Source organism: Aythya marila (assembly GCF_965140915.1).
Source record: "Aythya marila genome assembly, chromosome: 1".
Classification (NCBI taxonomy): domain Eukaryota; kingdom Metazoa; phylum Chordata; class Aves; order Anseriformes; family Anatidae; genus Aythya; species Aythya marila.
Genome location: NC_139042.1, coordinates 160,460,288 through 160,480,429, shown reverse-complemented (window position 1 = coordinate 160,480,429; position 20,142 = coordinate 160,460,288). Strand labels below are relative to the sequence as shown.

At 40.2% G+C, this 20,142-nt stretch overlaps 1 protein-coding gene across 1 annotated transcript; it reads right to left on the bottom strand.

The window, feature by feature from the left end:
- Positions 1-517: 517 nt before the first annotated feature.
- Positions 518-19,551, bottom strand: METAP2 (methionyl aminopeptidase 2). The gene is made up of 11 exons (XM_082775356.1): positions 19,249-19,551; positions 18,660-18,761; positions 15,413-15,478; positions 14,982-15,084; positions 8,587-8,748; positions 6,705-6,886; positions 6,529-6,623; positions 6,345-6,441; positions 5,751-5,854; positions 3,443-3,558; positions 518-2,195 (listed from the first exon to the last, which is right to left on the bottom strand). The coding sequence occupies exons 1-11, from the start codon at positions 19,415-19,417 to the stop codon at positions 1,943-1,945; spliced, it is 1,449 nt and encodes a 482-aa protein (XP_082631482.1). The 5' UTR covers positions 19,418-19,551; the 3' UTR covers positions 518-1,942.
- Positions 19,552-20,142: the final 591 nt, after the last annotated feature.

The following is a 20,142-nucleotide window of genomic DNA, read 5'->3' as shown; positions in this document are numbered from 1 at the left end:
ACATCTTCATTTTCCCCACAACTGGTCCAATCTAATGTGTGCTTTAAGGAGACAGGGAACCACATCAAAGGAAATTTCACTCCATGCAAAAGGGCACACCCGTGACAAAGGATATAACAGGATAGAAACATACTCACAGGTAGACTTCAGCAAGAAGTTGCACATTGCTGGTAACAGCAGCGGAGACCACAGAACGCAGGCACCTTCCAACACAGAGAATGTCAAAACTGAAGCCTGCCATACTCAAAACCAAATTGTATCACACATCTCTACTTTAGTTGTCATGTTCTGTCCTGGAACAAGGGGTAACTTACTGCCCTGACCCCCAGCACAGACAACACCACTCAAACAATTGTGCTTGGCTGACCTTGGGCAGCCACCAGGTACCCACCAAGCCACTCTCCCTTCCCTCAGCAAGGCAGAGGAAGAAAACACCATGAAGCAACTCGTAGGTTGAGATAAAGACAGGGAGCTCGCTCTCTAGTTACACTCACAAGCAAAACAGACTTATCTTAGGGAAGATTAAATTAATTTATTGCCCAGTAACAGAGTAGGAGAATAAAAACTACAAGCAAACTAAAGACACCTCATCTCCAGGCTCAATTTCAGTCCCAATTCTTTTGCCTCCTCCCTCCCTGAGCAGCACAGAGGGACGAAGAATGGATGTTGCAGTCAGCTCGTAACACCTCATCCCTGCCATTCCTTCTTCTCCTGCTCCATGCGGGTTACCTCCTGTGGGGTGCAGCCCTTCACAAACTGCTCCAGCGTGAACTTCTCACAGGCTGTAGCTCTTCACAGCTGCTCCAGCATGAGTCCCCCAAGGCTGTAGTTCCCGCCATGAAACCCAGTCCCATGTGGGCTTTCTGTGGGCTACAGTTTCTGCCAGAAGTGCTCCTGTGTGGGCTCTCCACAGGCCAGATGCACCTGCTCCAAGGTGGGGTCCTCCACAGGCTGCAGCGTGGTTATCTGATGCACGGTGCTCCTCCACGCGCTGCTCGGGGACAGCCTGCACCAGCACCTGGAGCATCTCCTCTCCTTCTTCACTGACCTTGGCATCTGCAGGGCTGTCTCTTCTCTGCCAGCTGCTGCAGAGTGGCACAGCAGTGTTTTGGTTTGATTTTTTAAAGCCTTTAAACATCACGGAGGCACAAGCAGAATCACCCATTAGCTCATCTTTGGCCACTGGGGGGTTCCCTTTCCATGCAGGTTGGAACCAGCTGTAATCACGATGGGGCAGCTCCTGAACTCTTCTCAAAGATACCACCCCAGCAGCCCCCCGCTACCAAAACCTTGCCACAAACTGAATACAACATTAAAATGCAAAACCTTAAGTTAAGGCTAAGAGTTTCAGTTTAAAGACGAGAGAGTTCCAGTTTCGAGAGAAGAAACGGCAAATCAAGTTTGTAAAATATTTAATAGAGCAGTTTCCCAGCAGACTCCTGACCAGAATCATAACCAGACTTCTAAAAAGTATATATATTTTTAGATCTGAAAATTTGTCTTTATTTTTTATTTTTTTTACAAAATGGATTCCAGGAAGTTTAAAAGGCAATATCATAGAGGACTTAGGCGCAGAAATCAGGTGTAGTCATTCAAAGCATTCAAGTAGGAATATGGTAATATAAATATTTGAAAAGCATCTTTTATCATAAATGTTCAAAACAAAATGTATAACTCATTCCAAACTAAAAATTGAGCTTTATAGCACATATTTCCCTGAACAGAAAAAATAAGTAACTTTTGAAATATTTCTAAAGGCCTGAAAGCTTTTTCCTTGGTTAGTTACATTAGAAGACTTGCCTTTAATTAAATTACTTCCTTTCCAAATATGGAAAGTATTACATCAGTCCACTGTTAAAACAGACAATATGTTGCAAATTAATTCTGGTATAATATGTTCCAACAAAGCCTAGTGTATAAAGGTGCTGAGGTGGCTTTGAGTTTAGTAGTCATCTCCTCGGCTGACAACCTCTTTGCACGTTGGGCGCAGCAGTATAGTGTGCTCAAACTGCGCTGTGTACGAGCCTTTGATGTCGCACAGGGGAGGATATGGATCCACTATACCCAAGTCGCACAGGTTCTTCAGTGCCATTAGGTATTTGCTCTCTCCCAGGCGATCTAGCCATCTGCGGCAGAAGGCAAGAGTACCAAAGTTTTCATTGATAACATTTAGCAAGTGTTTCGCCCTTGGGAGCCTAGGGGAAAACAAAGAAGAACACGTTTGAGAAAAAAGGGGCATCACCAACAAGCATTCACCACAGAAATAAATAAAACACTGATTAAAAAATAGTTCAGGTTCCAAAGTGTGTTAGGATTGCACAGTCCTGGGATGTTTTTCCACACCAACCAGACATTCTGTTCACAAAAGAAAGTGCATTTTCCTACTGAGAAAAGACATCCTTCAAAACAAGCCTGAAAGCTGCCAAGCACACTGGCCAACCATACCAAACAGAGGAAGTTCCATTGTGAACATATCGCCATCTCACTACCCAGGCAAGATGAAACGCGATGGCAGGAATTCATCTCTTAAATATTTAAGGATGTCTTTGTTGTTTTGTTTTTTAAAGAGAAAAGCAGAACTCCTCCCCATCCAAGCTGGTTAATATTCTGAACTGATTTGGTAGTAAGCTCAGTGGTTTAAAATTCCCAAGTTTTCTTTTTGAAGTCAAATACTTGGTAAGTTTTTCACTCCTGTTTCTTACAATATATGAATGTCAACATTAGACATTTATAGACAGACTAAGAAATAAACTCATGTCCAAACATCACTGTTTTTTTTTTCCAACCACTGTGTTAAGTGTATTCCCACCCCTCTTTTTTCATATTATTAGATTGTTCTATGGAGACAGAAGTATCTGGAATAGCATCTCAGCCTGCTATGTTTCGAACCGTAACAGTCTTCAGTTCAGAAAATGTCACAGTCCTAGAAATGCTAAAACACTTACGTTTTTAGTGAAAACTGGAAAACCATGTGCCATTTAATTTTATAGCAATACACCAAGCCTGAAATTTAAAAACCACAAGATACCTACCCAAACAAAACAAGTGACCTGAATAGCTCAGTATATTCTGGGGACAACACTAAGACAAAGATTATGGCACAAAACCACAATAAAGATTTTTTTTTTGTCTATACATCTTATATAGACCGATACACCACCGAGGTCTATATATTATTATAAGGACCAAAATTCCTGAAGATCACGTCTTCTCCATTTTCAGGTACGTAAGAATAGTTCTGTGCTTTTCCAGATTTACAATCTGAGCTCAGGTGCTCGTTTCAGAGCACATTTCATAACAAGAACATTCCCAACAATACCCCTTGAATTCTTTGAAAGCATTATTAACTAGTGAAGGAACTCTATCTTATCAAATCTGAACCCAAAGAGTTCTGCAACTGTAGCACAATATACTGAACAGCAACAACAAAAAAAATTCCAACCTTATTGGCACGTGCCCAACATCAAAGTTCTTCATATAATGAGAACACTCCATGTCATCGTGAACAACACCCTTCCCTGTGCTACCAAAGGTTTCTATAGCATATACTTCACCTTCCTAAGGAAAAAAAGGAACATGTTAATATAAATGAAATAAGCAACACCAGGCCATTCTGATACAACCATATCAGTGTTACAAGCTATGGTTACAAGTAATTAAATGCAAATAGATTCAATCACCAAACCAATTTAGAGGAAAAAAAAAATCAGTAAGGACACTTAACATGATAAATTTACAGAACTCCAAATAATCAGCTGTTTTTATTAATACCATCTTATTTGTTTCAAGCCATAGATATCAGCATGTTTCTAGTCACAATTTGTCAAGTCATTGCAGCTGGAACGTTGTTGAAGCATGTACCATAGCTATGAAACTACACTGCTGCACTGTATTTGTTGAGTGGGAGCAATTCTCCTTTGCTACTCAGATAGCAGTCCTAAGAAATGTGTAGTTTAGACATAGCAAATAGAAGGTGATTACAAAGAATTACTGCATTGAGGAACTTTCTGCTCAATTTCTGCAAGAATTTTCTGGTAGCAGCTGCTAGTATAAACCCTTAACCTGCTCAATTCCATTCCACAAGATGGATTTCTTCAACAAATGAAGGTGATCTACATCTGCAAGGGCATTACCAAAATTCTAGCCAAGAACATGCTGAAATGCCATTACATAAACTCCCTTCTGCCAAGTGCATTCACATATCCTTATTTGCAGGACTGTGAAAGGCACACAAACAGGATAGTGCATCAAACAACTGTTTTTTTTTTCTTCCCCAATTTATTAGACCACTTTGAAAATAAGAAGCCATATGAAAAAGAATAACAAGAGGCTTCAAATTAAATACAAACTCCTAAAGATATCACTGAACACTCAACTGATCTAATAAAAACAAAGACAACCTACTCCAAGTGTCACCAAAAAAAATTCACACCCACTTTTTCAGAATAAAGACTGTCAGAGGCTGTATTCCTCTCTGTCACAAAAAACCTCCCTGGGTTGCAGCTGATACTATACTTAGCACAGTACAGTAAGAGCCTGGCTATGCTCCACATCCTTCACTGGCAAAACTCACCGTCTTTAGTGGTGTCAGACTGTGTCCTAAGTAACCTCCAGAAGCTGAAGAAATTAAAAAATATCTTCTCCCCAGTGTCTGGATATGCAATTAAAGCAGCCTTAAAGCTCTGAAATCTTTAAGTAAGATTTTCTTAAAGAACACAAGTTTTATACTACTGACACACTGATGATGGATGATATGCAAGACCTAGCCATTCATAAAGCTAAAACAAGAAGGGCATGATACAAACAAGGGCTGTTTCCTCCTTGTCTTCCCAGTATTCTTTGCCCTTTCTGCACACTCTTAGAAGCAAGACAACAGATGAAAATACATTTTTCTGCTCACAACATTAAACAAAAATTATCTAACTTTTGGGCAATGAGAGCAAGCCTATCTCAAAAAAAAACAATGCTGTCCAGCCCATACTTGCTCCCATTAAGCTTATACAAGTCTTGTTTACTCTGACAGGCTTACTACTGATCATTGCTTATCGGTGGTCAGGCTTAGAATTAAATTAAAAGCTTCTTATTGCATTACCAATCTTTTAAATCAGCTTTCTCATCTTGTTAGAACAGAAGCTTACATCAAACCAGTGGATAAATCTGAAATTATGCATCTTTCTACTGTCTTTTTAATTTCTATAGCTTGCTGCATCGTATACAACAATCCCTCTTCCTCGATCCAAAACCCTATTCAAACAGCACCTTTCACTTAACCGCTCACATTAACTAAAATATGCTCAACTATTTCACATCTGCAAAGGAAAATACACTGGAAGCTTTTCAAGACAGATATTGTATTTAGCTGTATTTGAAAAGTCATCCATAGCTACGACACTGCAGAAATATTTCCCAAGAATTACCTAGCAAGTGAAAATTGTTAATTTTGTCTTTTTTACAGAGCAGACTAGGAAAAAGTGAGTGACCAGCAAGTCCAAATAGCTTCCGTGCAGCCTCTGGTCCCTCAGGTTCACCCCAGTTCGAGTTCCTGTCCTTATCCCTACTCCTAAGTGCAACATTCCAACTAACACATACACACAGAAATAAACACGCAAAAGTTTCCGTAAGTTTCAAGTTTTCCTCTACAGTTATCAGCCACCAGGATCATGAATATGACCCATTAGGGCCACGCAGGAAATACTTGTTCTTGAAATGACAGTTGGGAAACTTCACCAAAAAATTTACAAACTACTTACCTCCATTCTCGTGGCTTCTCCTCCTTTCACAATGGGCACGGTTTTTCCAGCATGTATCCTGTATGGCCCAATTGAGTGTCCGTTCAAATTACGAATTGGTTTCACTTTTGAAGGAAAACATTAGTATTACAGGCAGCTCCTTAACTAAATGCTAAACCCTTCAATGCAATTTGATTTATTAGCCCATATTAAAACTACAGCAGTGCCCCAGCGTATTGCATAGGAACTAAATGCAAAACTATCCATACATCTTGTACAGATTCCAGCCACGTAAGACTGATTACAGCACACAAAGCTATTATTAAAGACTAGCAACTTCAACAACAATAAGGAAAGCTATTAATAAGCCGGACAGCAGGTATCACATTATTTGTATATTTTGAAACAGTTTCTTATCCCTCATCTTATCTATTAAAGACACACTACTTGGAAGGACAAGCGAAGAACATTCCTTTAAAGTCCAACAAACCAGAGAGAAACATGTATTTATGCAAGTTACGCATACCATGCTTCTAGTACAGAGGTCTTTTCACTATGATACAAACAAATCAGTATTTATACAAACATATATACATAGTAAAGAAAAGAACCTGCCTTGGTATGTTTTGCCATCAATTTCAACTTCATAGGACTCCATAACTTCTTGTATGGCCTCCCCCACATCACAGAGACGTACATCTATTCCCGCACACTAAAAATGAAGTGCAAATGTAAGTGGAAAAATACCTGCAAAGCTCACTGTAAAAGACTCTGTAGACAATTTGCATAACGATCATACCTTTATTCCAGTATTAGTGGCATCCTTTACAGCTTGTAATAGTCTGTCATATTTTGGATTGAATGTGACTGTAAAAGCACAGTCAATAATACGACCTGAAATCAGAAGTTAATTAGTTTCACGGTTTCTGCACTGAAAAATATTTTCAAAAAACGTAATTCAAATGAAGAACTAACCACTAATATGTGTCCCAAAATCTATTTTGCAAATATCATCATACTGCAGCACTGTTGGATCTCCTGCGTTGGGAGTGTAGTGGGCAGCACAATTGTTCAGAGAGCACCCAGTAGGAAATGCAAGGCCTGCGTTTAAGCCATTTTCCTTTATCAGCTTACGTGAGCAGTCTTCAAGTTTTTCACTAAAGAGCACAGGGGAAGGAGAAGAAAAAAAAAAAAAAAAGAGATAACAGTGTCATTATTTCTTTTGATGACTTTAAATAAAATACAGCAAGAACAACACCTCAGAAAAATAGTCTTCATTTGAAATCTTTAAGTACTTCTATGCTAATTAGAAAGAGACCCTAGACTGGAAAACAAGCACAGTCATTATCTTCAATTCTGTGCTGTTTTTTCTACTTTTTTTGTGGGCAACATCAAGCACTTCACTACTGTTTTTAATCTAAATTGAAAAGATGCATCTTTTATAAGCTACATTTACCCTGTTCTTCCAGAGTAAGTTATTAAATTAAAGTTTGCCCAAACTGAATGCCCTACTTTTTTTCCTTAAAGTTATATCCTGGTAACTGTTACAGGAGCAGTAACATAGTCTTCTCATTCATTAAAAAAATCCGATTAAAGAAGGGCTGTACGTTAATTTAACTTAAGGAATAACTGCAATAAAAATACAACCTTACAAGACTAGCACTTGTCCTTGGTTTTTGGCTACTCTCAAGTTTTTGGCCACTGGAAGGCTACAGATGGCTGTCCCTCAGTGCATGCCCCTACAGTCACTGTGAATGATGCAAACTGCAACTCGCATCAGTGCAGCATGTTCTGATTTCATTTAAGAGAGCTATTCACTCAGTGCAGTCTGGAAAAAGAAAAGAGCTTATTTTAATAGGCAAGTCCCCACAGCCTTAAGTATTCTAGGAAGAAAAGTCATGTTTTGAGAAAATTATTGCTTATAACTAAAATAGTCAAGCTACGTACTCAACATGACAGATTTGTTTCAGCCAGAGAACTGATTACTAAGGCAGCTGTCTGTCTTTTGCTTTCCCTGACGGCATATTATTTCCTTCCACTTCCCCTCATAGAGTTATCTTGGGGCTCAGCTCTGATAAGCTTTCTTACTATCTTTCTTGTCAACACAGTCCTCTACTGTATCAGGCTGGAAGCACCTGTATTTGGAAGCTAAACCCTCCTGGATTTGTGCAATACTCAGACAGCAGACATTCACTCCAGATAAACCAAAAGATAGAGAAAGCAATAGTTGGAAGAGTCAAGAGAATCTGTCCAGGCATATTATTTCTTTAAGCTTTACCTTAACCAAACTCACGTTTATTTTTAACCAATTTGTTCAGTTATTTCTTAGAAACTGAGAATAACAGAAGTAGTGTTGTTGCGTTCCTTCAGAAACATTAGTCAGGGAAGATGAAATACAGATGAAATCCTACTGCCCTGGACTGCATCTACGCCTGTGCAGTTTCTGTACCTCCCAGCCACAGACTGCACCTGCTGTGCTTGTCCACGTAACATTTCTCTTACAATTTTGACAAAGCGAGAAAAGCTACCGCTATCGCTGCTTCTCTGCACTGCTGCAGAACTTGCATGCACGAGTAGCAAGGGCAGAGAATAGTAAAATCAAGCTCAAAGTAACTGAGCATAAATGAAAGCTGTTTGGCATTCAGTATGATCTCAGGCCCTGTAAAGCTATGAATCTGCTGTAAGAGGAAACTTGAAGTTAACTAGGGATACTGTTTGCATGCTTCAAACCGAAACCTCCAAAACACTCATGACACAGTCAATTAGGCACACAAAATTGAAACTAAATCCCCCCCCCCATGCTGGAGAAAGAAGAAAAATCAGTAGCAGAAGTCTTTGAGAAGATCTGTGTCCTCACCAGATTTCTATCATCGTCATTCCAGGTTTTATCCAGCTCATAACATATTTCCTCACTTGTCTGTGTGCCTCTGCAGCCTCCCGAAAATCATTCCAGATTTCCTCACTGGCTTGGTCTAGTGCTTTCTTTTCTTCACTGGTTATTCTCCAAGCTGCAGTTCGCCTTCAAAATAAAGCACATCATGAAAAGTTATTGCAACTATAACCACAGTAGAAGTTATAATTTCTGTCTAAACTGCAAAGCATTTATTAACCAGTCAGGCCTACATTCTAAGTCAACAGAAGACATCATTTGTACATTTTTCAGAATAAAGGAAGCCTATAAAAATTAATCAGCACCACATCCTGGCACCGGTGAAAGGTGTTAACCCTGCAGCCAAAAAAATTCATTATGCATACATGTAAGGTTAACTCAGTTATACTGCAAACCAAATTATTCTCTTTACATTTTTGAAAGCCTTACCATCCAACCTTCCAACCTTCCCCAAAGCCCAAAGTAATATTCTTGAACAATGCACGCTGCTCTCCAAAGAGACAGGACAGGCCTATAAAATTCGTACCAACGTGCTCAATTGTACCTTGAGCTTAGCAGAACAACTCACTGCAACACGCTCTGCTCAGGCAAGAGGTTTCTTACTTGTGTGATTTTACTTCCATTCTAGCAGTGCTCAGAGAAGAATCCTGGCACAGAAGCTGCTTGCCCAGAAACCGTCACGAATGCAGACAACAAGCTCCTTCAAAATTTAAAAGCCTGCATTTTCAGCAGTGTTTTTGCCCAGCCTCAGAATACTTATGTAACTATACTTCATGCACTGCATGGTAACTGTGATACCTGCCAGGAAGCTACTTTCGGGATTTGCTGGACTGTAAATTAACGTTTGTTACAGGAAAATACCATTACCCTGGAACTTGGTCTCTTTGATAGGTTCACAGAACAAATACAAGAATAATTTTGAATACAACACTAAATATAAAATTTGTTTCGAGTATTTTTTTGTTCTGCAAGAGACCTTACAACCACAGTTCCAAGAGGAAAAAATAAAGTAATTTAAGCACTCTATCAACTGTCAGAGCCTAATTAAAGGACTACTTCTCTGCCTATGAAATAGATAACCTTCAAATAGCGAAGCTGAAGCCCTGTAATGACAAAGAAAATCCCAACAACGACCCAAAGACCTTTGTACACCTTGTGCAGGAGGAGTACTACTAAAAACATTAAACATCTGCACATCCTCGGGGGTAAGTCATAGAGGAAAAGCAATGGAGGATAAGACAGGCCAAAGATGCTGAACTATGCCAAAGCTTCTGAAATGTGAAACCAACTTTTACCTTTATAGGAGTTACAGTAAATGGGGTTATATCAGCCTGGCAGCCAGTCACTAGTGGGGTTCCTCCACAGAGCTCCATTTCAGGGCCAGCTCTCTTCTGTGTTCTCATCAATGACTTACAGACAAGACTAAGCAAGTTTGTGAGTAACGCTAAATTGGGAGGAGCTGCTGACTCCTTTCAGGGCAGAGGCCACAGAGAGATCTCAACAAATTCAAGGGCTGGGTGATCACCAGCTACATGAAGTTTAACTAGAGCAAGTGCTGGATTGTGTATCTGGGAAGGGGCAACCCTGGCTATATATACATGAGGGGGGATGGGAGGCTGGGGAGCAGCCCCATGGAAATGGGTCTGGGGGCTTTGGTTGACAAGAAGTTGACTGTAAAGCAAGAGCAGTGCAAGGGGAGAAATTCCACGCTCACTGTTCTGAGCAGTCTTCTTGCTCAAATGAGCACTGTACACACTGCCCTTAACTCACAGGACTTGCCTTAAAACTCATAAATTCCACCGAAACAAGGCAACAGGCTGCAACACCTGAGTCTGCAAGCTGCACTTCGAAACTGGGCTACAGCCAGCACCGCAGTCATGTCACACGAGATAGAAAAGGCACACTGCAGAAAAACGATAGGGAGACGGACCCAAGGGCCCTTTCCAGCTGCCCCGAATTCCAGCAGGGAACACCCTCCAGTAGCAAGAGCTGCTGCCAGCCCGGGCAGCTGCCCTGCCAACAGCCGTGGCCTTCAGTGCAAACTCCAGCACACTGGCAGGAAACTGTTCTCACTCTATCAGACTCTATTTCAGCAGACAGTCACTTTGTGCACGACAACTCGGGGACAAAGCAACCTTTGCAGTTAAAGGCATTTTATCAGACCCAAAGTATTTTGCTGCCAAATGGCCATCTGGGAGCTTAGGAAAGGAGGCTACTAGAAATACTGCTCGGGCCGAAGCACTTCAGGACACATGAAGGTGAGAGGGAAAAACAAAACAAGAAAAGATCAATTGAACAAAGGTCTCACCTCAAATATCCCAACAGTTAACAGGCACAGGAGTAGGTAACAAGCTTTTCTGAGGAGTTTCCTTCCTAATGTGCTGGCTACCACATAAACCAACTTAAGAAGTTCACCTCCTGCTCCAAGCTGTTCCTGCCTTTCACTCCAGTTCACAGCCCCCAGTTTTCACTAGTACAACTTTTTCTAGGATTGTGCTGTAAAGCAGATTTTAGTGATCAAAGATCCGAATCCTACAAAAGGATTCCCCCAAATTATTTTAACCCAGATAATAGCACAGAGACAGAAACAAACACGTAGGGACAAGAATTTCTTACACCAGCTTTACCAAATCATGAAAAACTGCTCATAGCTTTCCTGCCCTTCATGTACTCATTACAATCCAGGCATCTTTAACAAAAATGCAAGCCTTCAAATAGAACTCGATATCCGAGATATAAAAACATCAAAGCTCTTAGACTGTTGCCTATAAAAAAATTGATTCTCTGCTATTGTTTCCCCTGAAAATTGAACAATACCCATTTTTAGTTCAGCTTCCTGCACAAAATCCAGAATTCTAGGTTGATGAGAATGTATGTGATATGAAGAGTTAAGAGTAGAAGCACAGACCTTTTCTGAAATCAAAGACAAAACCTGACTGACCTCAGCATGAACAGTAGAAGCGGCACTAAGATGCCACACCAATATAAAATAAATATTATTCAGAGTAGGAAATATTTTAGTGTTTATGTCAGCCGCTAATTTAAGTAACTACTTATGCTAGGAAATGCTGAAGTAGCACCATTAAGATTTTAATATTTACATTAGGAATGAAACTAAGCAAATTTACGCAAATTATATAAAAAACCCAATTCAGGTTCCTTAGAAGAATATATTCTTTCACTGTCAGAAGAACATTTTGAGTACAGAAAAGATGCTCCACTTATATCCTGCTAGAAAAGCTTTTTTCAAATGAATAGTAGCAAACCTAAAGCTAAACATTTAATCTTCAACAGCTGGCTAAGGAACTGAGGTGTAAAAATCGTATGTCATTTGTTACAAAGCTATGAACATGCTTGCAGTGTTTATAATCTAATTTCCTGAAGTACTTAAACGATGCCCTTCTGAATGTGACATATGCATACACAGACAAACACTAAACTCCTAGGCATGAAGAGAGTCATTCCCGGATCAGCCCTTCTGAACTACCCTGTGAAAGCCCTACCATTAGCACGTGAACACAAGTGCGTACAAAGAAGGCAGCCATTTATAAATAAATACGAATATACCTTGTGATCAAACTGCAGTCATTAGAGAGAAGAAAGGCTTCCTCAAAAAGATGTTTTAATTTCTTGGAAGTGAAACCGTATTATCTGTCAGTACCTGAACACAATTTATAGGATGTACTGGACTCTGAACTACACTGCATACTCTATAAAAAACGGGCAATGGCTTTAAACAACTCGTAAGTGTTTCAAACTACTTTTTGAAAAAACACTCACTGAAAAATAACATTTACATTTTGGAAAGCATTGTTTAACTACTGCCCCCCCATTTGTACTTGTGTTTCCAGAGTTTTGATCCAAAGTTTCCTGGGAAGTTTGTAAAATCTTATTTGGTCTTTTCATTCAGACTTTCATGCGTTTCAAGCTGATCTCCTTCCCCCACCCTCCATACAGATAAAAAGTGACCTTCCTCAACACTTTCCATAGGAAAAGTCAGGAAGCTCGCTAAGGCTGGTTGGTGTATTCTATTTCCTAACAAAGCATAAGGCAACGGTAGCACCCTCTTAAATTGTAAGGATGCAGATACCTGTTCTCGTACACCACTACAAGGTTTGGCTCATTTAGTGAAATTGCACATTATTCCCGTGCCACTATGAAATGTAAAAGACAGGGCAGGTTATAACACCTACATATTCATACAAAGACAAGCAAAGTGCAGAATATGCCACTTAGGCTTTTAAATTCAGCTCTCACTAAACTCTCTCCTACTCTGTGACTGACGTGTCCCTACAAAGAAAAAAAAAAACAAACAGTGGACGAACTTATTAGGCTGCCTTTTCCTCTTTAGTTTAACCACAGATGCAGTTGGGGACTACAATTATTAGTTTCCATTATCTCAAACAGCCACATGAAAACTTACAACAAACTATTTGTTATAAATGAGTCTTCTCCTTTACTCATTCCAATAATTTCAGGGAAAAATATTGTTACATTTTAAGAATATTTTTCCCCCTCCCATTTTTGAAAATAAAGTATAGAGGTCTATGCATAGAGGAAACAATTATAAGGAATAAATTATATTAACGACAAAATACTAATCAGTGACATAAGAATAGAAGTCCGGGGAACAGTGAGCTGGTATCATGCAAATTCACTGCTGCCTATCTGTCACCACCTTTCTTTAAGAGCTTAAAAATGGAAGGTACAGAGGCCAATGAAATGACTACAGGGCAACACATACAGATCTTCCCTCTTTGTAGTGCACAGCAAAGACAAGAGAGTTCCACACAAGTGGGATGAATGTAGGAACTAGTTTCAGGTGCCTGTTTGTGCAAACCAGAGCTGGAAATGCATATGAAAAACAGCCCTGTTTAAAAAGTGTTTTCACTAATCATCCGACAACCACTGAAACTCCCTTCTACACCAAACCTACAGTTAGCAATTTGATGCGTGGAAAGCAAGACTAATAATAATAAAAAAAAATAATTAAAAAAAATCAGTAAAAGTTCACAAGTAGGAAGAAAACTATTAAGTGTTGGAGTACTTAGACATCTATACAGATGATCTGGTGGTTTTATAAAAAGGAGTATTTTGTTATGTTTCTTTTATTCCTTTAACATGATCTGGGACATTTCATTTTTATCTATTTCAAATAGCCACAAAACATGTCCCATAAATTCATTTAATCAGGGAAACAAAAAGGAAAACTGGTAGGAAGAATCCTGTAAATGAGGGACTTGACTTTGAGTTGAATCAAATCACTGAAACAAGATTTCCCTTTTAAGCACTGACTTATAAAGCAAAAAAGACCCATGAAGTTTTTTTTTGTTTTGTTTATGGCTATTAATATAAATTAATTTCATTAATTCTAACAATATAAGAATATTTTCCTGGCAGTTTTTCAACTGGCACATCACTTAGTACCTGCCAAGAGTCCATCTTTATTATTCACTTCTCCTGAATCCCCCAGGATTGGGAGCATTATTTAGCTAAAAACAAACAAAAAAAAAAAAAAAAAAAAAAAAAAAAAAAAAACAAGAAGTTTAGCCATTCTCCCAGACAGTTAACAACAGATTTATTCACACTCCACAACTGCCACCTAAGAGTCTCTATACAGTTTCTTCTTCCTCTGGAGTTCTCCTTTTTATTTCTTCAGTAACAGGGGAGAGAGGGAAAAAAGAAATGAAGAAAAAAACCCAAGCTCATCTGTCATACTAGGGATACGCTAGAAAGATGCGGTTATTTTATGATCAAAATCTCTCTCCAACCTCTACCCTTAGAAAAGTCTCTTGCAAAACTATTTGTGTTCAGAAACTTTCACCTCAAGCCTTTGCTACTGGTGAAGAGTTACTATGAAGAAAAGCAGTTAAAATCATGCTCTACACTTCAGTTAGTACTTTTGACTCTACAAGAAAGCAAACTACAGAAGTTACTAAAATGTGAACTTCCTTCTGGCATGCAATGTGAGAAATTCTCCCCTAAAACTGCTGCATAACTATCTCACATCTCACTAAATTTCAAACCTTCTCACAACTCTAATTTATACTACATTTGTCTTTCAAGCGGTCTACTGATATCCTGTTGGTCCCTTGGTCTTAAGGTTCCCTGCTTCATGGTGATTCTGCTCATAAAGGCCATACTTCAATTAAAAGGGCAGGGATGGAAGAACAGTTCTGGCCTGAAGACCTCCATTCAATAAGTTGTTGGATGATCCAATTTAAAAAAAAAACCAAAAAAACAAGGCACATTACGACGTATTACAACTCAACTTTAAATTTGTTCATTTAGTTCCACATTAAACCTTTGCAATTCAACACATCTTGATGACGGTATTTACTTGTTACACTTAAAGCACTCACCCATCTTGCGTTGGTGGATATTCACATTCTTCTCCCTTTGGGTAGATGTTGCTGGGAAATAGCTCACATATTGGAATAGAAGGTGGATCCGTCTGGACCTTAGCTGTTGAGTACAATTTTTAGAAGTTTTACACACAGTACAGTGGAAAGTCTCTTATTTCAACCTTGAAAGTTAGACAACACAAATTATGTAAGATCTCCCTTCTAGAATTTGAGCTTCTACCCAGAAGACATCCCATCACGATGCCCTCATATGACTTCATTTAGCCAGTGCTCAAGGTGGCATTCAGGAATATCAGAAAGAAAACTCAGCCAGTCTACAGACCCAAACCACATCCCAAAATTTGTTTCAATTGTCAAGCACAGCATTTACACAGACTTAACCAAAAATTTATGCAAAGTCTATATTTATTTTTGTGCTTGATACCTACGTCCTTTCTTCTTTTTCTTCTTCTTCTTCTTTTTCCCTGTTGCTCCATCTCCTTCACCCTCTCCATCTACAGAAAACAACGTGATGAACATCAAACAACTTTAAAGAAACAAACGATTTTGAATGGCATGCAAAAGCATCTCAACAATCTGGAAACATCTCTTTCACAGCATAATTTAATGGATTTAAAATATCCAGAAGCTGCCGCCAAACCATTAGCATTTTCAGTCCCTGCACTAAGCACAAATGTAAGAAAATACTTCCAGGAGTTGACAACTTGAGCACACCACCAATCATGGGAAGAGTTCTCAGAGAGTCCTACTTCAAATACCACTATTCTCAATTCACCCAAAATGATGCCACGCATGGGGGATGGCATCAGAGAGAACTGTTTTAGACACCACAGCTAACAAAGAGTTAGGGACCAATACTTCAAACACATCTTCCAGTGCTTTAGCTACAGGAACTTACTGTACAGCACAACAAAAAGCAGTAGCAAGTACAGATGACAACTCTTGAGTCAGAAAGAATTCAGTCTGGAGATAACAGGAAAAGTCACAACCAGCACCGAGTTGAAAGCACCAATTGTGCATGCAAGCACCAAGAATCAGTCAAACCATATTACATTCACATTTGGGAGTTAACAACAACCCCGTGGACCTCACGTTTGCTACATCTGATGCTTAGTTACTTCATACACAAAGAAGTACTTATCGAACGTGACGGTATCTGACTAAACATTCTGGACCTAGCCACAAGTTTATTTCAAAATGGTTAAGTGGTAGTCACCTACACTGAGAACATTTACTTTTATTTAAGGGGAAAAGGAAAATTGAAAGTCCTTCTGGAGTCAATCAACTCAAAACGTTACTATTTTTAATGCATTTATACAGAAACTCACATTTTCTCATTTATTAAAAAACAAAACTGACCAGCTTTCCCCGTCACTAGATGTCACGCCTCTCGTGATAGTCAGCGTCACCGAAATATTTACGTGGTAGTGACTGCTGTAATCCTGCAGATGGGGAAAATCTCAAAAAACGTGTCTACACTCAGCCTTTTTTTTTTTTTTTTAACTTTAAAAGTTAAAAAAAAAAAAAAAAAGAAGGCATAAATACTTTATGACTACAATGCAGTCCAGCCTAACAGATTCTCCATTAGGCAGTATTTCATATGCAGCTGACAATACTTAACAGTGCATATGTTCTTTGTTTATAATGTGGTACATTTGCCACATTTCTTTCGACCTTGAGCTCTGCTCAAACCAAGAAATGAATTAGACATGACTCTAGTTTAATCAGTGATTTTTTTTTTTTTTTTGATCCTTAGGCCTAAACTGCACAAACAAAATAAAACATTTCTTTCTTAAATGTTATCACTGTTGCTATTTGCTTATCATGGCTTTTTCATACACCACTGCACACGAATCTGTCATTTGCAAGCAAAATCTACTGGGCCTATGCTTTCACGTCCTTGAAGATTGCTGCAGAATAACTGTGCTGCCAGAAACATAACTACCGCATCTGACTAATACCCTGTTTGTCGTCAGGTTGTTTAGCTGGTATCGAAAAAAAACCTTCACCAGAAAAGCAATTTAAGATCGTTGTGAAACTGAAGCCCATCCTTATGCTATTGTGGTACAGATATTTAATAACTTACCCCACCACTATGCATAAATGTTATCTATTCACTACAACGGAAATCTGAAAAGCACTTCCTAATTGCTCACAGATTTCAAAAAGCACGTAGGCTAATTTCTGAGGCCACTCTGTCATGGATTTTTTTTTTTTTTTTTTAAAGAGGGTGGTTATTTTATTGGTTTTGGTCTAATGTCTTAAGGAACACCTCTACAACTACGCTATTACTACAACTACACTATTAAGATGTCAAGTTGTGATTACCAGTACAGGCAAGAACATGCAGTCGTCTTCAAAAAAAAAAAGGGGGGGGGGGAGTGGAGGGAGAATTTCCCCATCTTAAGAAATATTATTCTTTTTCTAAAAATATATCCAAGTCTAATGTGGAAAATAGGAAACTATTATTTCAGTGACAGCATCACTTCACGTTTGCAGTTTTAAAATGCTTTCTAATACTGTAATACGAATTGATAATACTGTAGAAAGCATAAAGAAAATAATATTTGTTGAAAGAACATTGTATTTAATCTACTAATAACAATATTTCCCCAAGATGTAGCCATAACAATATTAATCTAAGAATTCTTTCCACTGTATGAAATTTTCACTATCTTCCTCAATACTGCCTACTTGAGTATTAAAGCACAAATCGTATTATCTTTCAATGTTGTAACCTGAAATACAGCATGGAAGAAATAATCCATCAGAATATACTTCTCAGCAAAATTAGTTATATAAAACTGAAGGCTATATATAGTTTAATATGTTTGGTATAGTCACAATTTTATAAATGCCAACACTTTTCTCTCAGAAGAAGTTTCTGCACCTGCTTTATTCAATTAAATTCTGGAATGTGGAATCCCACCAACAATCTACTAATTAGATTTCTGAGCATGATACAGAACATTTTAGGGTGCTGAGACAACTTTTAATGCCGATTCACAAGAAGGAAACTAAAAAAATAACTAGAGAAATGTATTTTCTTAAAAGTCCATTTCTATTTAACACTGCCCATCGAAATGAAGAAAACACAGCGTTTTTTATTATCTGATATTCCCACAGAAAGGTGCATACAGCCTGGATTTCAATACCATACACTTCAAAGTTATTTGTCTTTAACATCACCGGTGTAGCATTGGCTACACACAAAGTGCACGCCTTGCCTGTGCATTAATCTCTCCCCAGTTCAGTTCTAATGAAAAAAATCAGGATTTCGGACAATGTGTCAAGTCACCAGTAAAGATTCTGAGACATTAAAGTGCTCTCTTGCAATTTTCTATTTTTTGTTCTAAACCAAGAAAGATAATTTTGGAACATAACTTTACGTTGCCCATGGTAATGCAAATAAGAGTGATTTATAGTTTGCCTTATCTTAACGTTTCTCTGTGGTAATAAGATCCTTGAAAACAAGATGCTTTAACAACACTTGCGATCACTTAAACTTGTATATGCATGCAAGACAGCTAAATTGCTGCAAAAAATTAAGAAGTGTATATATAGCTGCACCTCATTTTTCCCAAACACAACACAGAGCTCTGTAGATGTGTTAAAATGGAAGTCCAGGTAAAGGCTGAACCTGGAAGCGTCACGTGAAAAAGAAGTTACACTTGCCTTCATCATCATCATCCTTGTCTTTGTCCTCCAGTGTTTGCTTATCCAATTGTTTTGCTACATCATCGAGGGCGCCTTCCACTTCTTTATCCGTTTCTTGTCCTGTTTGTGAAATTAAAATACAGCTTACGGTACAATCACAGCTCTAAGTCAGAAGGTGATAATCCCCAAATATTTTCTAAAATAGCGTGCTGTACTCACCCTACGGATACCAGAACACAGGGATTCATTTTTTTAGAGCAGACCCAGCGTGTAAGAAGACCGTAGGGCCCGACAGGGGCTGTTCCTGAGACCCGTGCACGAAGGGCACCTCACCCCCACAACCCCCACGCTCCTTACCGTCCCCTGCCAGCACTCCACGCCTGCTGGCGCAGCCCCAGCCCCAGCCCGAGCCCCGGCCTGCCTTGGCGAGATAAAGCGGGCGGGAAGCTCCCAAACGCCCGAGCATGGCGAGCCGCCGGCCTGCGGGCACAGCCCCGGGGCCCCCCCAAGCCCCGCGGCTCCCCCCGGGCCGGTTCTCCCCGGTCCCCCCGGCCCCTGCCCGGTGCGAGGCCGCCGGCCGGGGCTCGGCTCGTCGCGCCGCCCGTACCCGCGGGCCCGGCCCTGCCCTTCTTCTTCTTCTTGCGCTTCTTCCTGGCGCCATCGTCCGCGCCGAGCCCCGCCGCGCCGCCCTCGGCGCCCTCCTTGTCGCCGTGCTCCGGCGGCAGCTCGCCGTTCAGGTGCTGCTCCGCCTCGGCCGCCCGCCCCGCGGCCGCCATCTCGCCGCGGCCGCACCGCCTCCCGCACACGCCGCGAGCGCCCAGCGGCGGGGCCGGGCCTCCGCTCTATGGCGGCCGCGGCGCACGCCGGGAAGGCTGGAGGCCGCCGCCGGGAGGCGAGGAGGAAGAGGAGGAGGAAGAGTGCGGGGAGGCCCCTTCCCCTTCCTCCTCCTCCTCCTCTTCCTCCTCCTCTTCCTCCTCGCCGCGCACCGCCCTCGGCTCCTTCGGCGTGAGGCAGCCGCCGGCGGCCCCGTGGGTCCGGGGGAGCGCTGCCCCGCCGGGCCCCCCTTGGCCTTCTGCCCGCCCTCCTCAGCACGTACCTCCTTGGGAAATGCAATAAAAAAGGAAAAGCAAAGCGCTAAAAGCATAGCTTCAATAGGAACAACTCCACGGAGGGGTTTCACAGCGTTCATAGAGTAAAAGGCCAAACGTACTAAGTATGCCACGTGAGAGGGAACTCGTACAGAAAATGTATAAATAAATAAACTTGTTCCAAATCCCACACATCAAAACAAGGAAAATTCTAATACGCAGTAAAGGGCACTGCCCTGACCCATAGCCAGCAGGACCTAAGATGCTAAAAAAAAAAAAACAAGCATTCCATACCATACCAGCATTCACTAATGGCTCATTAAATCAGCATAATTCTCCTGACAGGTTTTCAACTGATAGAACCAAGCTCGCCAAAAATACATTTATTTATTTTTTCTTTCTTCCTTACTAGT